At 35.6% G+C, this 19,758-nt stretch overlaps 1 protein-coding gene across 1 annotated transcript in view; it reads left to right on the plus strand.

Moving 5' to 3' along the window:
* The window catches only part of SLC41A2 (solute carrier family 41 member 2), a 57,249-nt gene that overhangs the window by 3,942 nt on the left and 33,549 nt on the right, over window positions 1–19,758 (plus strand). Inside the window, exons 2-6 of the mRNA XM_065637416.1 lie at window positions 4,002–4,742; window positions 6,980–7,087; window positions 13,227–13,298; window positions 14,161–14,305; window positions 16,167–16,313. Of these exons, the coding sequence (XP_065493488.1) occupies window positions 4,191–4,742; window positions 6,980–7,087; window positions 13,227–13,298; window positions 14,161–14,305; window positions 16,167–16,313 (1,024 nt within the window). The 5' untranslated portion in view covers window positions 4,002–4,190. The remainder of the gene's footprint in view (window positions 1–4,001; window positions 4,743–6,979; window positions 7,088–13,226; window positions 13,299–14,160; window positions 14,306–16,166; window positions 16,314–19,758) is intronic.

Raw genomic sequence — 19,758 nt, forward strand, 5'->3', positions numbered from 1 at the left:
ACACAGTAATTGTTATCTGTTATAAAATATATGAAGGAAGAGAAGAAACTATTAAAAGTAGGTACTTAGGAAGCAATAAAGATGTGGAAATTATTATGTCCATAGTCTGGCCAAAGCTCATTATTTTGCTTATAGAGACAAAGACAAGGTGTCCTTTCATTTCATACATAACACGCCAGGTAGGATAAATTCGAGGCTGCTTTTTGTCTTCTCAAAGGATCTTTGTCTCTCTCTTTTCCGTTTTTCAGTACTTCATCTTTCTCTGTAACCTTCTGATTATATGGTGAGAAACCGTATTAATTTATCTCCTCTTCCTACAGAAACGGAAAGGGATTTTTGAGATTTTTTTACCTCCTTTTCCTCACATGAGTTACTTGAGTAGAGCTTGCTTCTTCAGCTGACTATATTTTTTCTAGACAATACAATAAAATTGGCATTGTTCTTGTCAATGATAAAGCTTCTTAGGGGCGATTGTCCCTAAGATCATACTGTTCCTTAGACGGTTTGCTGCATTTTATAGATACAAAAAGCACCTAATTTACTGCAATATTAGCATCGCATAACTTGGGATAAAATTATTGCATCTGATGACATTTGGAAAATTACCTTTGTTGGAACAGGCTTTTAGAAATGAATAGTTAACAGCCAGAAGGCTTAATAGTTATCTCCTCTCTGTATTCTCTCAGGAAGTAATTACTCTTCACTGTATAGTATATTTTTCAGTTTGTCTTCTTAAATCCTCCTTTGTCAGCATTTATCATTAGCTCACTTTTTGTCATTCCAAATCTTTTTGGTAGGAAAAGCATAAATGACTGTCATCCAAACTGTTTTGTACTATTTCAGCTGTTAGCTGTCCGTGCTAACCTCTTCCTCCCTTCGTAATTTGCTAGTTGACCAAATCAATTTTCTGTTCCTCTTTTTTTTTAAGTGCCACTTCTATCTGTTAACACTTTCTCGTATTAAATGAAACAACAATATTCCCAAAAGATTTGTTTCTTACAAAAGAAGATTGTAAAAACTTAAAAGGAAAAAATTCCATATGTTAGAAAAATATGGATAATTAAACCAAATATTCTTGGCAAGAGTTCCAGACCAATGAATAATTTCCATGAGTCACTGGTCTAGCACTCTGGTGATGTGACTGGAGGACATATTGGAGAAACCATAATGAGAGCCAGACTCTGCCTTATTAAAGCTATTGGGAAATTTTCTCAAGGTATTTCCCTGTGAGTGAAATAAAATCCTTCATTTGTTACTCTTCCACCTCTCCTCAAAAAAAAGCCCCCACCACCCCCCCAAAAACCCACTGAGGTTATGGTAGGTCTAAGTACGTGTCTTTCATCACAGATGCTTTTACATCTTAATTCTACATCCCATTCTTGAATTCTGTCATAAAGTTTCTTTAATCTAGAAGTTTCTTCTGACCGAACAAAACTCAGCTGGCTAGTGATCCAAAGCTTTTCCCTCTGTCAGCTTTCTAAATAGTGTGCCACTTCCCATTGTCACAGAGCACCTGGAAACCTTCAGCACCCAAGACTGTATGCTTCCTGAAATTTTAATTTTCTTCAACTTCCATTAACTTCTCTTGTGTTCCTCTCAATCCTTCTATAAAGCTCTTTGCCGATGTCATAGAAGTTGATAATAGTTAGGTTGCCAGTTTAATGATACATCTTTTTCTTTTTTTTTTTTTTTGTAAATGCAGAATTTCTTTTCTTTTACTTGAGTAATGCCACCTTTGGGCCAGGAAGAAACAAAATTACCTCTTCTTGTTCTGTTTTTCTGTAGCACTTAACAGAGCACCATTTTGGCCTGTGGTTAGAGCTCCTCTGGGATAGCAGCAAAAGTTGTTTTTTTACTCCTAATTAAAGCATGTGGAAACCAGAATTGAGGCCTGGGTTTTACACTAGAAGGTTCAATGTACCACAATGCACTACAGACCAGCAAAAAATATTGCAGGAATCTTGGTTACTTAAATTCCTCTATTGGTCTTGCGGAAAAAAAGATTCCTTTTTCTTGCAAAATTTCTTTCTAAATCAAGTGATAAATTCCATTGTCATTTTTTAAGTTTCTTGGTCAGAGTGCCCTTGGATAAAGCCATTCATAGAGGGAAAATTTCCGTGTTGCATCTGAATCATCTCTCCACTCACAAAAACAAAATAACGAATTCTGTGACCAGCAGGACTTTTGATGCAGACTCACTGTGGCCATATAGGAGTGAATTATCCTGCCTAATGTTTGAAGATGCCTTACAAGAGATCCAAATCTGTGCCCTTGCTGTAAGGTCGCTAGTTACTAAAAGCTTTGACATCTCTGCTTTCGGTCAAACCTATCTGAAATTGCTCCAGAAATACTGGATGACATAAAAACATTGAAATGGAGGGAAGTATGAGGATCATAACAAAAATTATATGATCTTAGGAGCCTGGTTTTCTTGGGAAAAGTAGATGAAAAATCCTTTTAACCCTAAACCCTAACCTCTAAACCTCTCACTCTAAACCTTATTTCCTGCAGTCTGTAAAAATATGTTTTCCCAACTTTGCATAGTTATGGTGCCCTGAGGTTGTGGAATTGTGGTATCCCACATCATGCTGGCATGGTCTGCCTGAACTTTGTTTCTTTGTTTATGCCAATCATTTACCTGTATTCATGAAGTCTAGTAATAAATACCAAAGTCAACAAAGCTTCAAGTCAAATTAAAACTGTTGGTCTTTTAGTAAATTACCATAACTATTATCACAACATGAAAACTGAAGAAGAGGAAGGTAAAGTGGCTTCTGATGGAGGAAATGTCAAATGACTTGAAGCTGCCAATATATAATTATTAGATTTTCTATCATAATGGGAATTTAAAAGTAGAAATAAATGCACTTTAAATCACATTAAACAAAAAAGATACGTTGCATTTGCATGATTTGCAGAAAGCAAAACAAATTGACTACTTCAAGTGTTAATATTGATCACATAATTACATTTAGTGGTTACTAGTCATCAGAATAACCTGTCTTTCAGGAAATATCTCCAACCTACACCTCATGCAAAATTAAAATAAGATTTTTATTATCTTTATTTTAATTATCCTAATTCCTAACATTTTTTCTGATTTTAATTAAATTTTAATATGACGTATTTATGAATATTGTACTGCAAGTTTCTTTTAAAATCAGATGAATTTAAACTATTTTAGACTAATTGGTCTGAATTTAGTTACTATCTCCTTTCCTTGATATTGTATTATTTCATGAAAAAATGTCCAGTTTTCTTATGTACCTAGTAACTCTTTATATTCAACATAATTTGTGTACTTGCTTCAGAAAAAAAATCAGTTGCTATGATTTTAAATTAGCATGCTTTTGAGTTGTACAAATTAATATCAGTTTGACACTTTTTATGCGGATAGAGGGCAGGTACTGTCAAAACATAGGGCCTTTGCCATCCAGAATATTGCTTTGGGTTTGATATTGTTTTGAATGTTAAGGTTTTCTTTCCTTATTTTGGCTGTGTTCCTTGCTATTAGCATGGAGTGGGAGGCACAACAGTGGCCCATCATGTGGGTTCCATTTATCCCTACCCTTGCACCTTGCAGAAATACGTTTCTCTGGGCACCTACTGCTTTCAAGGCTGCTAGAAGTTTAGGGCTGCACACAGTATCTGCCTGAAGCCTTAGACTTACTGGGCTTCCAAAATCTGAAGATTTTTGGCTTCCTGGGCTTTAAAAAGGCAAAAGCTGGGCCCACATTAGTTCACTTACAGTCCACATTGCTGTCTCTTTCTTTCACTGGGGAGTACAACGGTTTGTGCAACGTCCTCGCCGACCAGCTTTCCCTTTTTACCTTCTTATGCCTTTCAACTTAGGCAGTTGAATGTTGGAGGAGATTGGCATTTCTACAGATACTTGCTTTGGAAAGATACTGGGTGATCTGAACATTTGAAACAGTATCTTGTGACTTCTGTAGAGTTAAAATATTTTAAAGCTTGAATACATACTTTTTACTTCTTTGCAGATCCAGTCGTGCTTATGGAGTTGTTGAAGATCTGAGATCAATGAAAAAACATTTTTGCATGCAAAAAAGGATCATTTTGGTTGATCTGTTTTAAAATTATCAAGTGTGGCACTTGATGACTCATCTACAAGATTTCATCACTGACGTCTGAAGAATAAAGTGCTTTTCCAGCTGTACTTCTGCAGCACTATGACTAACTGTAAAGGCAGATCTACCATCTCCAAAGCAAATAGCAAAGTTCATGACAGAGAAGGTTTTGTAAACTGGACCATAAATCTTAATACAATTCAGTCTGATAAATTTTTGAGACTGCTTTTGAGTATGGTTCCTGTTGTTTACCAAATAAACCAGGATGAACGACACAAAAAAGTGAATGGTGTCTGGCAAGATGGATTACAACCAGGACACAATTTCAATGTTAGGTCTGAACAGCACACAGAGTACCATCACTTCTCAGAACCAAGTTTTCACGGTAGCAATGGACACAGCCCATCTAGCTGTAGCCCTAAATATGATGATTTTACCAGTTATAATTACTGTGATGGAATGGACACGTCAGAAACAGATGCCATGTTGCAGCAAGACAACCTGTCTAGCAACAGTAATGAAGATGTCATTGTGGAAGGAAGTAGAAAACAACCCAAAGAATCTAGTAGTATTATGGCATTGCAGATACTCGTACCTTTTTTGCTAGCAGGATTTGGAACTGTTTCTGCTGGCATGGTTTTGGATATTGTACAGGTTGGTATTTGCTTTGAAAGTTTTTTTTTAGCAGGTAGTCAGAATTACAATCAGGGATGTGAACAGGGCTGTAAAGTCACTTCCACCTTGAAATAGAACTGTAGTAGGTTCAGAGAAGTCAGATTAACATGGTTTGTGGTAGCAGATTTAACTGATGTTAATTATTCAGGACTAAGATAAAACAGAACTTTCTCTGAATGTTAAGACTTAAGTTTAATAATATTTTTAAAAACCATTTTAGAGTATTATATTACTAGGAACCTACCAATGCAGAACATTTTTAGGACTGGTTTCTAGCTTAACACGGTTGTAGATGTGAGCAATATTTCAGTGGAGTTAAAAGTAACAGTTGCCTATGAAATACTTCTTTGTGTAGTGATATTTGAATAAAATTCTGGGGAAAGTAACAGTTAAGAAAGGCTACCGGACTAGCTTATTTTCTTGCCTTCTCTTTGCATTTTGCAGGCTATATTTACATTTATTTCCTACCTAATGTATGGGGGGTTTTGTTGTGGTTGTTTGTTTGTTGATTTTAGTAGTGGTTTTTTTCTTTTTTAAAGAAAATTCTTCTAAGTACAAAACTCTTGGATTTGTTCTTCTTGTATGAGTAGATTCACAAAAAAATATTCAAAAATATGAAATAACCACAATATTCAAACTGAAAGACAGTTGAGAAATTAATCTGGTTGGGTTTGGTTTGGGGTTTTGTTGTTGTTTTGTTTTTGTTTTGTTTCATTCAGCTTTAGGGTTTTCTTTAGGTACACTTAAGGGTTTACAAAGTTAATTTAAAGAGGAGTAAGAGCTGACTATCTTTGTCACTCAAAATCTTGGGAGTGTAAAGGAAGTTTGGACTTCAATCAATTGCAACAAAAAGACACTTTTATAAAGATAAAGGAAAATAAGAATTGACATGCAAACTTTACTGCTTCCTTGCACTGTTTTACACCAATCTTGTGCTTTGTTCGTTTGCATCTTTCTAATTTATTCTTCATACAGGTGCTTTGTTTATACTCTGTTAATATATTATTTACTTCATGATACAGCATAATGATCAACCAAAAGACACAGTTGTGCCTCCTGCCACTACTGGCTTCCAGCCAAATGTTTCACTTTGCCTTCCTTTCCTAAAGGGAATGTGTTTTTACAGCTGGATTTTGGGCTGGACTGAGATATATCTTGATTTTTCCTTCTATATTACTTTTAATCCTGATTGGTTTCTCGGTCTATCTCACCATGAATGAGATAGATGTGACACAAAGGCAAAAAAAACCAGCTAGTGCCAGTAATACCTTTTTTCACCTTAAACTAAGCATTAAACTGTGATATCAATAAAGCAGGATTTTGAAATGTGACAGAACATATTTTGAAAATGAAAATTTGAAGACAACAAAGCATTCTAAGTTTGTTTTTTACAAACCAGTTCATGGCTATTCTTTCCCGGTCATATATACATATGTAACTTCACATGTAGGAAATCCTCAGATCTTGTTTACTTTTGAGAATTGAATCTTTTTATTTTAATTAAAATAATAATTTAAATGATTACAAATCCATGAATGCAAACACAATTTACAGTTTTGTTAGTTTATTTAAAGTTGGTAAATGATTACAAATTAAATACATGGATTGACAAACATATAAACTAGCACAGAATTTCTGTGCTGAGAACTCAGCACACAAAAAATTAAAGGAGAGTTTTTCTTTGTTAGCTTTATAAAATTTAGGGTTTGGAAAACTACATTTTTAAAATTCACACTTAGAAGAATAAAGAGAAGCTTTTTTTCACTTACAGGCGCTGGTCATTTCACAACTAGTTCTTTGCTGTTTTTACATGGGGTTTCTACACAGCTTGAAAGGAAAAGATGAAAATATTATTATAAATTAAGAGCAGAATTCAAGAGCAGTCATAGGACCTGGTACTATCTTAAAGTAATGAAAAAAAAGACTTCCAATTAATGACATCTCTTTTTAACTAGGTTTGTTTTAAGGCCAAGTTTTGTATCTCTTCAGGTAGTCTCGTCTTTGAAGTAGTAACATGCCATCATAAATCTATTTTATCTAGATAGATATCAGTTCTGGTTTTAGACTTTTAGGTCTAGTACAAAAAGACTGGGATTTTTTTTTTAGAGGCTTAAGTTATGAGTTACAGATTTTTTTTTTTTTTTTTTAGATATATTTTGTGGATGGTCTAAAGATAATTTTTCAACTGAATGTTTCCCACTGTATCCTTTATATAGCACTGGGATGTGTTCAAGAATGTTACTGAAGTTTTTATCTTGGTTCCTGCACTTCTTGGTCTCAAAGGAAATTTGGAAATGACCTTGGCATCCCGTCTGTCAACTGCTGTAAGTAACTTTCTCTTCCCCTTTGCTCATCAGATATATGTTGTAAATATTTCAGAAGGAAAACAAATCTTTGGAACACAAGTGTTTTATGTTTATGGCTTAATGTGACTGTTACGGGGGCTCTTTAAATCCGTTATTAAATTGCTGAAGTTAAAAATATGACCGTCTTCTAATCTCTACACATCAAAATTTAACTTCTTTGGTCTCCTAAATCATCATTCGGAACAAATAAAGTAGATTTTTCAGATTACATGTGTATTCTGTAAGGTTAACAGATCCCTTTGGCCTTGATGCGGTTTGAATAGGCTAACAAAATGTATACATTTTGAACATGTTTTTTTGAAGACCACTTGCGCGGCACAAAAACAAAGCATTGCTAACATTGCTATTCCACACCTTTGTTGATCAAACTGTTAGAAACTCTTTTGTAGCTTTCTGGCTAAATAATTTTATTCCTTTTTTGTTGTGGTGTTTTTTCGGGAGTCTGCTTATTTTTTTGTATGTATCAACACTGTTACATGGCATAACTTTTTTTTTCTATGTCTTCTTTCTTACATATTTGTCATAGCTCTTTTCTGCATCTCAGGGGATGTTCCATTCCTTCCTTTTTCTAGCCAGAGCAAGCCAGATTGCCTTGCCATATAGCTTTTTTTGTGTGTATATGTGAATAACTATAGTGAACAGAATGTTCTAATAATGTGGCCAAACTATTTCTGGTACCTGAACTGGGTATCTCTGTAAGACACTGCCTAATGCAGTGTTTCTCCTTTGTAAGATAATTTTTCCATTTTCCAGCAAGGCCCCCACTCTCTACCTGTTCCTACTGGAATGAATCTTCCTAGAAAATATTTGGTCAAAGGTGCATATAACTCCAGATGAGACCTTACTATGGCTTTGTAGAATAGCACTTCCCTATTTCTCTGAAAAATTGATCTTGAAACTTTCTGGGTTTATATGTACTTATTTTCCTAGCAGTGTCGGATTTAGACCTCACAGTCGCTTTGTGATCAATGACTCTGCCCTAATATTTCTCCTTTTGTGTTATTTTCAGCTGTCACTCTCATCTTCTGGCAGAAATATTATTAGTCCATAAGTGCATGACCATGCATTTCTATTGTTGATTTTCACCTGTTTTCATTACTGTAGTCGTCAGGGTCATCCAGTTTTTGTATGATAGTACAATGCCTTTTATCGACAAGGTCTCCCAGTTTTCTGTCATTAATAAATTCCATTGCCACTTTATATTGAGTTTTTGACCCAATGCACACTGTGCTGGACATAGCCTTAGCCATCCTATGAAGATTTGCTTGTGTCATGCCCATTATAGAAATCGATTACTTTTGCCCCATATCCATTCTTTCATACATGAGAATTGACATGTTTTGTTTTCTCTTTATCAGTGGCAGCCTTAGCTATTCAGTCTGGTTTTCTGCTTGATTTTAATGCTCTTACTTTTCTGAGTATTCTTACTGTTTCTTAACACTATTTTGTGTTTAAACCTTACTGCCTTTACTGTCAGGCATGAATAATTTTGTCTTTTACCTTACTTTTTTTTGTGTTGTCCTGTTGCTTAATTTGTTCCTGACTGGTACAGTTCATGGCCTGAGGACTGAACGAGCTTATATTGCATAGTGAAAAATACACCAGGTCCAAGTTCTACCAGTGCCTTACTGAAGGCTTAAAAAAAGTGTCAGAATCAGCTCCACCACTTCTACTTCAGTTAGTGGGATCTTCAATTCTTTGTCTCAATTGAACTTATGATCTTTATGAGATCATGAGTCCAGAACTTCTTCTCTGGGCCAATCAATGGCTGATTTCCCCATCCTCACCAATGCTATCTCATTTATCAACCTTGCAGCTCTCAGGGGACATTTGGAGAAGGGTCATTCAGACCCTTTTTCTGCTCTGGGAATCTTGACTTCGGTTCATATTTTCCATCAGTTGTCACCAAAAGTCAAAGAGTTGATGTCTCTCTCACACACACAGAAGAAGGGTGCTGGAATTTCCATAACACTAAAGTTAGCATCATGAGATTCAGGCTACTTCCCCTCAGCCCAAAATGGCATCCTTAAAAGTAACCCATTGACTATGTGACAACATGATCTGCAGATACCTTGAATGGGATTTTTCAGGGCAAATTTGTCCATTTGAAGCCCAGGCTCCTATCAAGACTCAAACAACAGCCCATTCTGAGAGGGCTTAGTTTGAGGAGTGTTGCCAGTGCCGCTTACCACTGTCATTAAGTCTCACTAAGACATAATCAGCTGATGCTTCCAAGGTTTTTCTCAGGCACTCCATCTAGGCTTCCAGTACCAGAAATTGTCGCCTGTTTTGGCCAAATTGTGTTAGCTGGCTCTGTTCATGTCCTTCCACCATGAAGTTCAATTAATTGGCTGCAAAGAGGTCAGTGAAGTGTATGTTTCGTCAGCCAATGCTATGTGGTGTGTAGGAGCTCCAGTTTCTTTGGTGTTGCCTGAAGTCACGGCCACAGCACCACTGGCACCAAGCTGCTTCCCAGCTTTGCATTGACAGACTTGTGGGGTTTTTTTGCTTATTTCTAATGCCTCTAATTTCCTTGTATAACCTGTTTTTTTCAAGAACCATGACAGACCCTCGACTAAGTTACAGATGATTGAAATACTTTCTGAGAATTCTTAGTCATATTGTAAGTTCATTGGACAGGCTTCCCAGGGAGGAGGTGGAGGCTTGTCACAGTTGGGTGAACATTATCTCTTCTGCCAGTGGTGGCTCTAATTTATTCTAGCTGATGAAGAGCTCATCAGTAAATGTCGTAAAGTGTGTGTGTGCACGTGTGCACATGTGCACAACACAGTGGAGATTTAACAGAACAATATTTTACAAAAGAACAGTAAAAATCATTATCAAGATAATGCTAGTGAGATTATATTTAGTTTCTATATATGAAAAACAAACAAAGCCAAACCAAAACAAACAAAAAACCAAAACAACAGAAAAAGAAAAGGCTTTTATCTTGCAAAGAACCTTCCAGCTTTCTCTTATGTATCTTTTTCACTCTCAACACCAGCTGCAATGTGCACAGCTCTGTGAGCTGGTGGATAGCCAGCCACATGCCCGAGTGCTACTGCAAAGGCAAATAAATACACAAGAACTCAGCAATGTTCCTAATCCTTAGTTAAAAAACCAAACCAACCAACCAAACACAACCCCCCCCCAAAAAAAATACAAAAGAGCTATACACACACAAAAAAACCCCTCAAAAACCTCACCCCCCCAGCCCACCCAAAAAAGAAAAACGACAACAAAAAACCCCAAACAAACAAATGAAAAGCCAAAGCACAAACTATATAAACCTGTTACATATTTCTTAGAGAAGAAAACTTGGGCTAGTTGCCAGATATGAATGTAAGCTCCAGGACAGTTGCCTCCATTGCTCAGCTTTCCCCAGGTTTTAAACGCAGGTGCTGTGTGACATTGTATCATTCCTAACTGGAGAGTTTAATCAAAAATCGTGCTACCGGACCTGCAATTTATGTGCCAGTTCTCTCAGACCTTTATAAAAGAGGTGATTCTGACCTTTGCACTCTTCACATTGATTTAATTCACCCCTACTCTCTTGAGCCATCCAATCTTTGGTCCTGTCATCCTCATCTGAAGTGAAAACTGAAGGGCATATCTAAACTGTTATTTGGGTTCAGTTGTGTGATTAATCTTCCTTTCTCTGGGCTAAATTTTCAGCAGCTGGCTCCCTACCAGATACTGTCTTTACAGTAAATGCAGGACTGTGTCATGTGAATAGCTTTACCTTTGCAGGGGAAATTTCTAACATGAGTACAGCATTAGAGTTAATTCATACTCCTCTTGCTTTGTGAGCTTAAAATTGCATCTGAATTTGTAGACATCTGTGGTCTTGGGGCTGTAAAATAATCGTCTTTAATCCATTGTAATTATGTATACAGCCAAAAAGCAATGTTAGCAAGTTTCAGTTATCTGCAATATATCTGGTTTCAAGTTTTGCATGATCACCTTCATTTATCTTGTTGCCCACATTCCTATTTTGGCTGCTTGTTTCTGGTCACTCACAATATCCCACCCACTTCAGAACCAGTCATTTCACTAAACCTGTCTTAAGACTGTGTTTTTAATCTACCTCATGGCATAGCTTGTACTTCTCTTTGGTTAGTGTTACTGGAAACCCTTCTCCCTCCTCCCACTGCTGTGCTGCGGGAACTGTGTCAGGTGTACTTAGGTCAGCTGCCTATTCAATGCCAATATTTATATTGTGTGATTTGTATTCTCCAGCTTTTTCTGTTGTTTGAGTCACTCTCATTGTCTCAGTTTACACTGTTGCCTTTTCACCCTCTTATTTTTTTTTTTAAGAGGAAGTAAAAGAGAAAGAAACAAACCAAAACAACAAAAAACCCCACAACACCAAAAAAATACTCATCCAGTCATCCTTGTAAACTTATGCAGACTCTTGTTTTTACTGTGTTATCAGGGTTAGGCATTAGTAACATGATTCTACAAACTTTTTATTTAGGCCCATCTATTCCACAGTATTACAATAAACTTCATCTTACTTTATGGAAATCTGCAGCTGAAAGGAGTCATGCTGCTCTTTTTCTCCCTTCCAAAGCCTAAGAGCATTTGTGCCTGGTTACATGGTTGCATGTGATGAATCAGATCATTTTGTAGAAGACAACCCCTTTTTGCTATCTGAAAAAAAGCATTTTCCATCAAACCAGCAAGTAAATTTATGTTACCATGAAATCACTCAAGTTGGTAGATCTGAAGAAAGAAAATGTGAACATGTAGCTGATAGTAAGGAAGAGAAGGACTATGCCATTTGGCAGCAGCTCACTTTTAGGCTGAATCAAGCATTTTTCAAGATTACTGATTAAACAGGGATTTTTTGGATACTTTTCAAAAACTTCTCAAAGGAAAAAAAGAGTGAAGCTCTCCATAGCCTGCCATTTTGTTCATTTAGCATATATATTTAAGAAGGATGCAAAGGAGATTCATATTTGCCCTTCCTTAAATATCGTTGTAATATTTAAACTTAATGCATGTATTTGCGGAGCTTTGACTGCACTTTGAACACTGTAAAATATTTATAGTGTAGATTGAGATGAAGTGTCTTATTGTATTTTGAAGTTTTGAAGTTAGCATTTCTTTTAATAGTTTGTTCCTTGAAAATCACCGCTATCACAAAATGAAAGAAGTGGATAAGAAACGGAAGTAAAACCAATTGGAAACAAATTATCAAAAGAGGAAAAAATGCATTAAGACTTTATCTGTTTTGAGAAGCACGTTATCTTAGAAATTAGTACTCTATGGGAAAAAATACACTAAAATTCGTGCTCAACATGTTAGAAGTTGTTCAGTTAGCTCAAAAGGGAAATTATTTTAAATGTAGTCATCCTGCAGTGGTATGTACTGTTACTCGGATCTTGTCTGCTAACTCAAAAAAAGAAGTAGGAAATACATTCTAGAAGAATATGCATGTACTTTTTAATTTCTTAGAATAATTTATTAGCTGTCTTGCCAGCTACTGCCTTAGGACTGGACTTAGATCATTTGCAGCATCATAAGTCTCTAGCTGTATTGTAGAAATGAGAAGTTAGACTACTAAACAGTATTAGATCTGGTTTCTGATCTTCTTTAAGCGCTTGGGGTTTCTCTATGCAAATAGTGTCATTGCAATCAATTAACACACTTGCAGGAGAGTGTGTGTGTCCATGTACACTTCCATCTACACATTTTTCTATTGGCTTATAGAATTTAAGGCCCACAGATACAAGTTCAGTCTAAAGTGACTGAACACTGAGAAATTTCCCTTCCAGTCACTGATCTAATCACTGCTAAAGCTTGGACATACCTGGAATGGAAGGTGGCTCGTATATCTTGCACAGTAAACTGTACTACATAAAACCGCATCAAGTTTAGCTACTTTGGGATAGATGCTGTAAGTACAATTTAAAATCAACAGCAATGCTTGACTTGAAAAGAAGTATAGTTTGGTTTTAACTTGCTTTCAAAATGTCTCTTTTATGTATGAGTTGAATTATTTGTGAGTTTCTGCCTTGTTAGTGTGTTTTCAAGTAATACGATTTTAATTACAAAATATCAAATGCCTGAAATTATTTTGTAACTTTGACAGGTAAACATTGGAAAAATGGATTCTCCCATTGAGAAATGGAATCTAATAATTGGCAATTTGGCCTTAAAACAGGTAAATATAACGGGCTTATTTGATTTACTCTTGGAAGCGAGTGAAGTTATTGAGAAAGTGCACCAGAAGCATTGGTAGGTATGGAGATGGACAGTGTTATTGGGGAAACTAGTTCTACTACACTGGCTTATGCTTGACGTAAAATGTTTGCATGACTGATTTTTTTTTTTTTGAACAGTGTAGTTCTTCTCTAAACCAATATGAGCTTATATTTATCAGAAAAAGAGGTAAAGTACTATTTGTGACTGTACCAAGGATATTTGCGTTTTAATTTTTCTGAGGGAGGATCTGAGGATGATTAGCAAAAAATTTCAGATTTGGCAAAACCTTTTACATTTGATCTCTCAAGTATTTTCAGTACTGTATTTGCATTGGATTCAATGTTTAAAGGAAATATGTGATAGAGCTTTTGGATAATAATCAATATTTTAAATAGCTGGGTTGTTTGAGGAAAGGGGTGTTTGTTCTCCAGTGCAACTCTTTCTTATGATTCAGAACTATTTCATAATACAACATGCTCAAATAATAGGGGAAATGTTTATGCTGTGACTTCGCTCTTTTAAGTGGCTTAGGAGCCTCTTTAGGTATTTCAGCTTTGGCTCCTGGTAAATCCTCATCTCTTTTCACTGATTTTTACATCTATTATTCTTGAGTCTCTGAAATGCTGGTAAAGCCTTTTCTGCTGGCATAAGATTTTTCTTGATCATCCAAGATTATCATCATCTCTACAAAATGGGTGAGCATGCTCCCTTTACACCTTGCAAATAAATGTAGATAGGAGGAAGGAATAACAGAAAATGATTTTGTAGTCCTCCTAAGTCTATCTGGTTTAAGAATTGTTCACCTTCTCTTTCTTTTCCAGGTTCAGGCAACAGTAGTTGGTTTTCTGGCAGCAGTGGCAGCAGTTATATTGGGCTGGATTCCAGAGGGCAAATACAGCTTTGACCATTCAATCCTTCTGTGCTCTAGCAGTGTAGCAACTGCCTTCATAGCTTCCCTTTTACAAGGTAAAAGGAGTATATATGTTACTTTTTACAGTCATTTAGTTTTCTGTGAATGCTGAATGTATATTGTGTTGCTATTCCTTAAAAATTTAAATCCAGCAAGGTATAGTACACCTGAAACATAGCTGAGGATAGGATGCCCTTTGGCAGTTTCCATGTAGGCCTGCATATTGCATTCCTCTCCTGTCATATTCTTTGAAAAGGTTTGATTTGCATGACCCTCCTGAGCATATCTAAAACAAAAGGTATGGGGTTTTTTAGGTTTTACCTAATATGATGGAGAACTTTTCTCTGCTGCTTTCTATATTCATGAATGTACAAAATATATTCTTCATACTAAACAGGTAGAACTTATTTGTAATTAAGCTCAAGTGAGCCCGGACATTAGCTCAGCTGAATCCCACTTCGTGGTTGCCCATACTGCTTATTTGTTAGTTTGTGCTGTGCTTTGTATCTGAAGTGAACTAATTGGTTTGTTATGTGAAGGGTTTGGGCCAGGTTCAAGTCCCCCTCTACAAACAGTGCCAGTGTCTGTCTGGAGCCATATGGCATGATGAATTTAATCTTCTCTTCCCAATTGTCAAGAAACATTTAACCATAAAAGGTGGTACTTAATTAACATGAGGGGGAAAAAAGGGGCCTGTAATTGTGACTTAATAAAAATACATAGTAGGTAGTCTTAATAATAGTAAGTCAGGTAAAAGGTTTAACTTTTTTTTTTTTTTTACTAATTTGATGTGCTTATGTGAAAATTACAAAATTGTTAAAAGTTTTGCATGGAATTAAGAGCACACTTTTTTTAGTGACTACAGAGCCATTGAGTTTGATCATTCTTATAATAAAGAGCAGCAAGAGAACTGGGGAACATGAATGCATTTTTTCTGCTTCTCAAGTATAATTTGGACATGAAGAGAAACTTCTGTTGTTATCTGGTGATGGGCCAGCACAGGAAATTACTTTCTAAGCTTTATCCTCCTACACATGAAACAGGTGCTTATGAAATACTGTGATCCTACAGGATCATTTCATTTCTTTCTTTTGAGAATTTAGTGCAGCGTAACTCTTTAGGCAGTTTCTCTGAAAGTGAACTCCTAATGCAGCCTAAAATACATGAAAATTATAATAACCAATTTTTCAAAAATTCTTTAAAATAACATAAAGGATGGTATACACAGTTGAAACTCTTACGTGTATTATATGATGAGAGGGAAATTACTTCAGTTATGCCAAATAAGGTTGTTAATAACATTGTGTATTTTAATTTCAGTAGCTACTTATATTCTGCAGGGAAATGCCTCTTCAAAAGTTAGTGTTGCTGTTTATAGGAGAAAAAAAAGTGGAAACCAATATCCTGAATGTAAAATGTTTTAATGTATAGCAAGTAACATTTCTATATGTTGATGTAGCGTCTTGAGTTTTGGTGGTAAGTCCATGACTGGAAATCTTGCACAATATCAGATGTTGAAGTATTTAATCTCATGTCGTTTTCAGCCTAGTGTAATTTAAATTTCAGTCAGCTAAACTTAATAGTGTGTAGAAATAATACACTGCATATTTTTTTTCTTCAGGAAATGGCTCATTTACAATTTCATTAGTGCTAATTCTAATCAGAGACAAAATAGTTCATTGTACAGATGTTTCTTGACTTTGTGTGTGCGTGTGCTTTATTTTTATTAATATATAACCTAGTTTTAAAAAACGGCTAAAACTTAAAAATACAGAAATCAGTCAGGTGGAAATAAGAATCATCCTGAGGCAAAAGCACTTCCTTCTTATTTACCAAGTCTGAAAATGTCATTAGCTTGGAATTTTCTGTGGAGTTACAACATAGATATGGTTACTGTACTGTCTTTATTGATTCTAGGAATAATAATGGTTGGAGTTATTGTTGGATCAAAGAAGACTGGTATTAATCCTGACAATGTCGCCACTCCTATAGCAGCAAGTTTTGGAGATCTTATCACTCTTGCTATACTAGCATGGATAAGTCAGGGTCTTTATGCTTGCCTTGGTAAGTATGTTTCTTAGTGTATACGTCTCCCTAGAAATCTCTTTTGGGTTAAGAGGGTGGGGAGAAGGCAGGAAGGGAGAGGTTTAGAAAACGTTTTAGTCTGACTGACTTTTTTGTCAACATTTATACCGTTGAATGATGAATCTTAGGTTGCAACATTAGGCCGTGATCTTTTTTAAGATGATAGAAGTCACTAACCATAATCTTGGCACAATCTACTAATATCTGAAAGACCCTCACAGTATCACAGTCAGTCTACATGTGAATTAGAAACTGCAGTTGCTGAATTTACTCTGCCTTCTGGGACGGGAGGGAAGCTGTCTCCATCCAAGTTTTGAATGCCCACTCTAAATCAAATATTTGCTTCCCAGAGCCCTTTTGAATTGTTCTCCCCTTGCACTAAGGGGAAGGAGTTAAATTTGCTATCTTCATCAGCTACTCAGAGAGGAGTTCTGCTTTGAGAATTTTTTTGGTCAGGGTGTGGTTTTAGGCAACATTCAAATATATATCTTGAGCTACAGCCATGCCCAGAAATCAAAATAACAGTAATTTAAGTACTTAAACTAACAAAAGCAAGTGTACAACATGTATTCAAAGAAGTGAAGCCTAATTTTAGATTATTTGTGCTTTGTGATTGCTATGACTTAAATGATTTATGCAAAGACTATTGTGAGCTTCCTTCTGATTCCTTCCAAGTGCATTCCAGCTCCCATTGCAATACCTTGTTTCCTCATCTTCGCTACTCCATCTTCCAGGGCCAGTTTCCTCAGCTCTTTTCTATCTTTTCTTTCCCTCACAGTATGACAATTCCATGTCTACTTGCTGTTCCCTGTGCCTGTGCTTGATTTTACCAGCATTTCCTTCTGCTTTTTAGTAAATGAAATAACCATTTCCAGCTTCTCCAAATAATTGCCCTACTCTCTTCTGTTGCCTTTCTTTTGTTTTGTCTTATAAATATGGTGACTGTATTTCAAACATAAATCTGCTAATTTAGCTGTAGCTTTCTTCAGAACAGCACTTTCTGCCACAAAAGATGAAAAAAGTTATAACCACTCTGAATAGCTGAACAGCAAAAGAGAGGCCTTCTGACTACTACAGAGGCCAAAGATCTAATCCTACTTCATCTGTGAATTCCGTCTGGCTTCTTGAGGACAGTTTTTTGCTGTTTTTTGCTATTTTCCCACTAATAGCTATGAAGAGGCGAATTACACATAAACAGCTCCAAACTAATTTTCTTATGAATGACTATTTTTCAGTCTCCAGTTCATCTCTTCTACTAGTTATTTGCATGTTTCTATTGTCCCTTTGAAACTGTTTTTCTGACTTCTAGGACCTGTGCTGTCTAAATCCTATTCTCTTAAAGGAGCAGACCACTGAACAAGGTTCATCATCACGATGTCTGCTAAAAATGAATATGCCTATGGTTATTATTACTGGAAGCATGCTTAGATAGTAGCTGATGCAATGAAATGCTTGATTGTCACAAAGGCAATGTGAGCTTGGACAATGAGAACGAGGAACTCAAAAATCAATCTTTTTCTTCCTGTTTCTCCATCTCTCTCATGAAGAAACAAGAAGCGTGAAAACATTTTATCACAGGAGGGAAAGAATGTTCAGAACAATATTTAAAATTAAATTATTGGTGCAACTGACACCTTCCAAAGAAACTGTTCAAAGTATGTTATGTTTTAAAAGACACAACTGTAGACAATTACAGTGCAGTATACCACAGGCCAAATTTCATATTGTCCATAATCGTATTACCAAACATGTAGATATCACCACATATATTCTTTACATCTGCACTCATTGTTCAAGCCTTTTTATGTAAAAATTTGAGCTATTCTGTGTAAGTATTATGATATCAGTCAGAAAAGGCTTCTAATAAGACTCAAGCTACCTTGGTGTCACTTGCTACTTTGTTTCTTAGTTTTCAACTGATGATTTTATAATTTCAGTATTTGATTTTTCATATTAAGGAAGTTCTGACGTGATGTCAGCTTAAGTGTGGCAGTATGCAAAACAGACTTTTAAAATATTTTCTATATTTTTGTTAAAACTTAAATGGTATTGCTTATTTCATAACTATAATTAAATACTTTATATTATATTTTAATAACTTATTTCTCAACACATTCTTTAGATACTTCTTTAAAGGAAGTTTATAGACTTACAGTGAAAAAGACATTAGTGAAGTTTTTTTTTAACTTCTTTCTTTTCTCCTGATGAGAAGAACAGAGAGGAAGTGTCTGTTCTCATAGAATTTGGTGTCTCTAGCTAATGCTAGGACCGGGATAATAATTAGAGTTTAGCTCATTAGAGACTGTTTATCTAGATTTATTACTATGCCCAGAAATCTTACTAGACTGGAACATTGGGTTATTCTACTTAAAATAGATTTCAGGTCCCAACAATTGATATGTTTGATTGGAATTCATTTCAAAATTAGGGTTTATGCTAGTCTGGGTAGGTGTGCAGCTGGAAGAGGTTGCCCAATTTGGGTTAACACTGAGCTGGGGTTATGATTAAAATTTATTCTAGTCAGGACTGTGTCTGATTTAAAATAATTAATGCTAGACTTCAGGCTTTAAATGTTAACTAGCCATCAGTATTTTAAATAGCGTTTCTAAGGAATTTATGCCCTATAGTTCAAACTTCATTTTGGTTTTTAAAATTTTGCTTCGTAAACTACATTGTAATGAATATGCCAGGGTTTTTTTTCCGTTTGTTTCCTAAAGCTCTTCCCTACAAATATTAGTTTCTTATGTATTTGCATTGTAATGTTCTCTATAGAATTGCCTATGTTGAACCCATATGACTCAAAGACAGTAAATCATTAATACTGAGTCTGACTGTTTTTCAACAGCTTCCTCTACTTCTTTTCATTTTTTTTAAGTCGTGGTCATGGGCAAAACTTACTTACATGTGCTGGTATTTTAATAGTAGCTGGATTTTAATAGTAGCTACATTTGTCATTAGTAAATAAAGAATATATATTATTTTGTGAATATTTCTAGTGCTGCTTCCTATGCTGTATATAAATTACAGATAATTTGTTTCTTTTTTTAAAGGAGTAACTAATTACTGCTAATACTTCAGTTTTATACTCAAACATGCCTTTTTTTGGTTTGTTTTTACTTTTTGAAAATTCATCTAAACCAAACCAAAACAATCAAAACCCACTCAACCCCAAAAAGAAGACAGGGAGGGAAACCTGGGCTTATATCTTCCTTTCACACATTTCCAGAAATTTGCACCTCTAGTTACAAGTGGCCTAATGTATCTCAGAGGAATAAAAAAAATGAAGTGGGGCAGGTTTGAACTGATCCTTTGTGACTTTTACAGCTGTCACGGCCACTCACATTTTACTCAGCCATTGCAGTTGAAAAGGAGATCTGCGCATGTGTAGGGGGAGGGATTAGTGCGCTCGAGTTCGTTTCTAAGA

This window comes from Caloenas nicobarica, chromosome 1 (assembly GCF_036013445.1).
Source record: "Caloenas nicobarica isolate bCalNic1 chromosome 1, bCalNic1.hap1, whole genome shotgun sequence".
NCBI classification, from domain to species: Eukaryota; Metazoa; Chordata; class Aves; order Columbiformes; family Columbidae; genus Caloenas; species Caloenas nicobarica.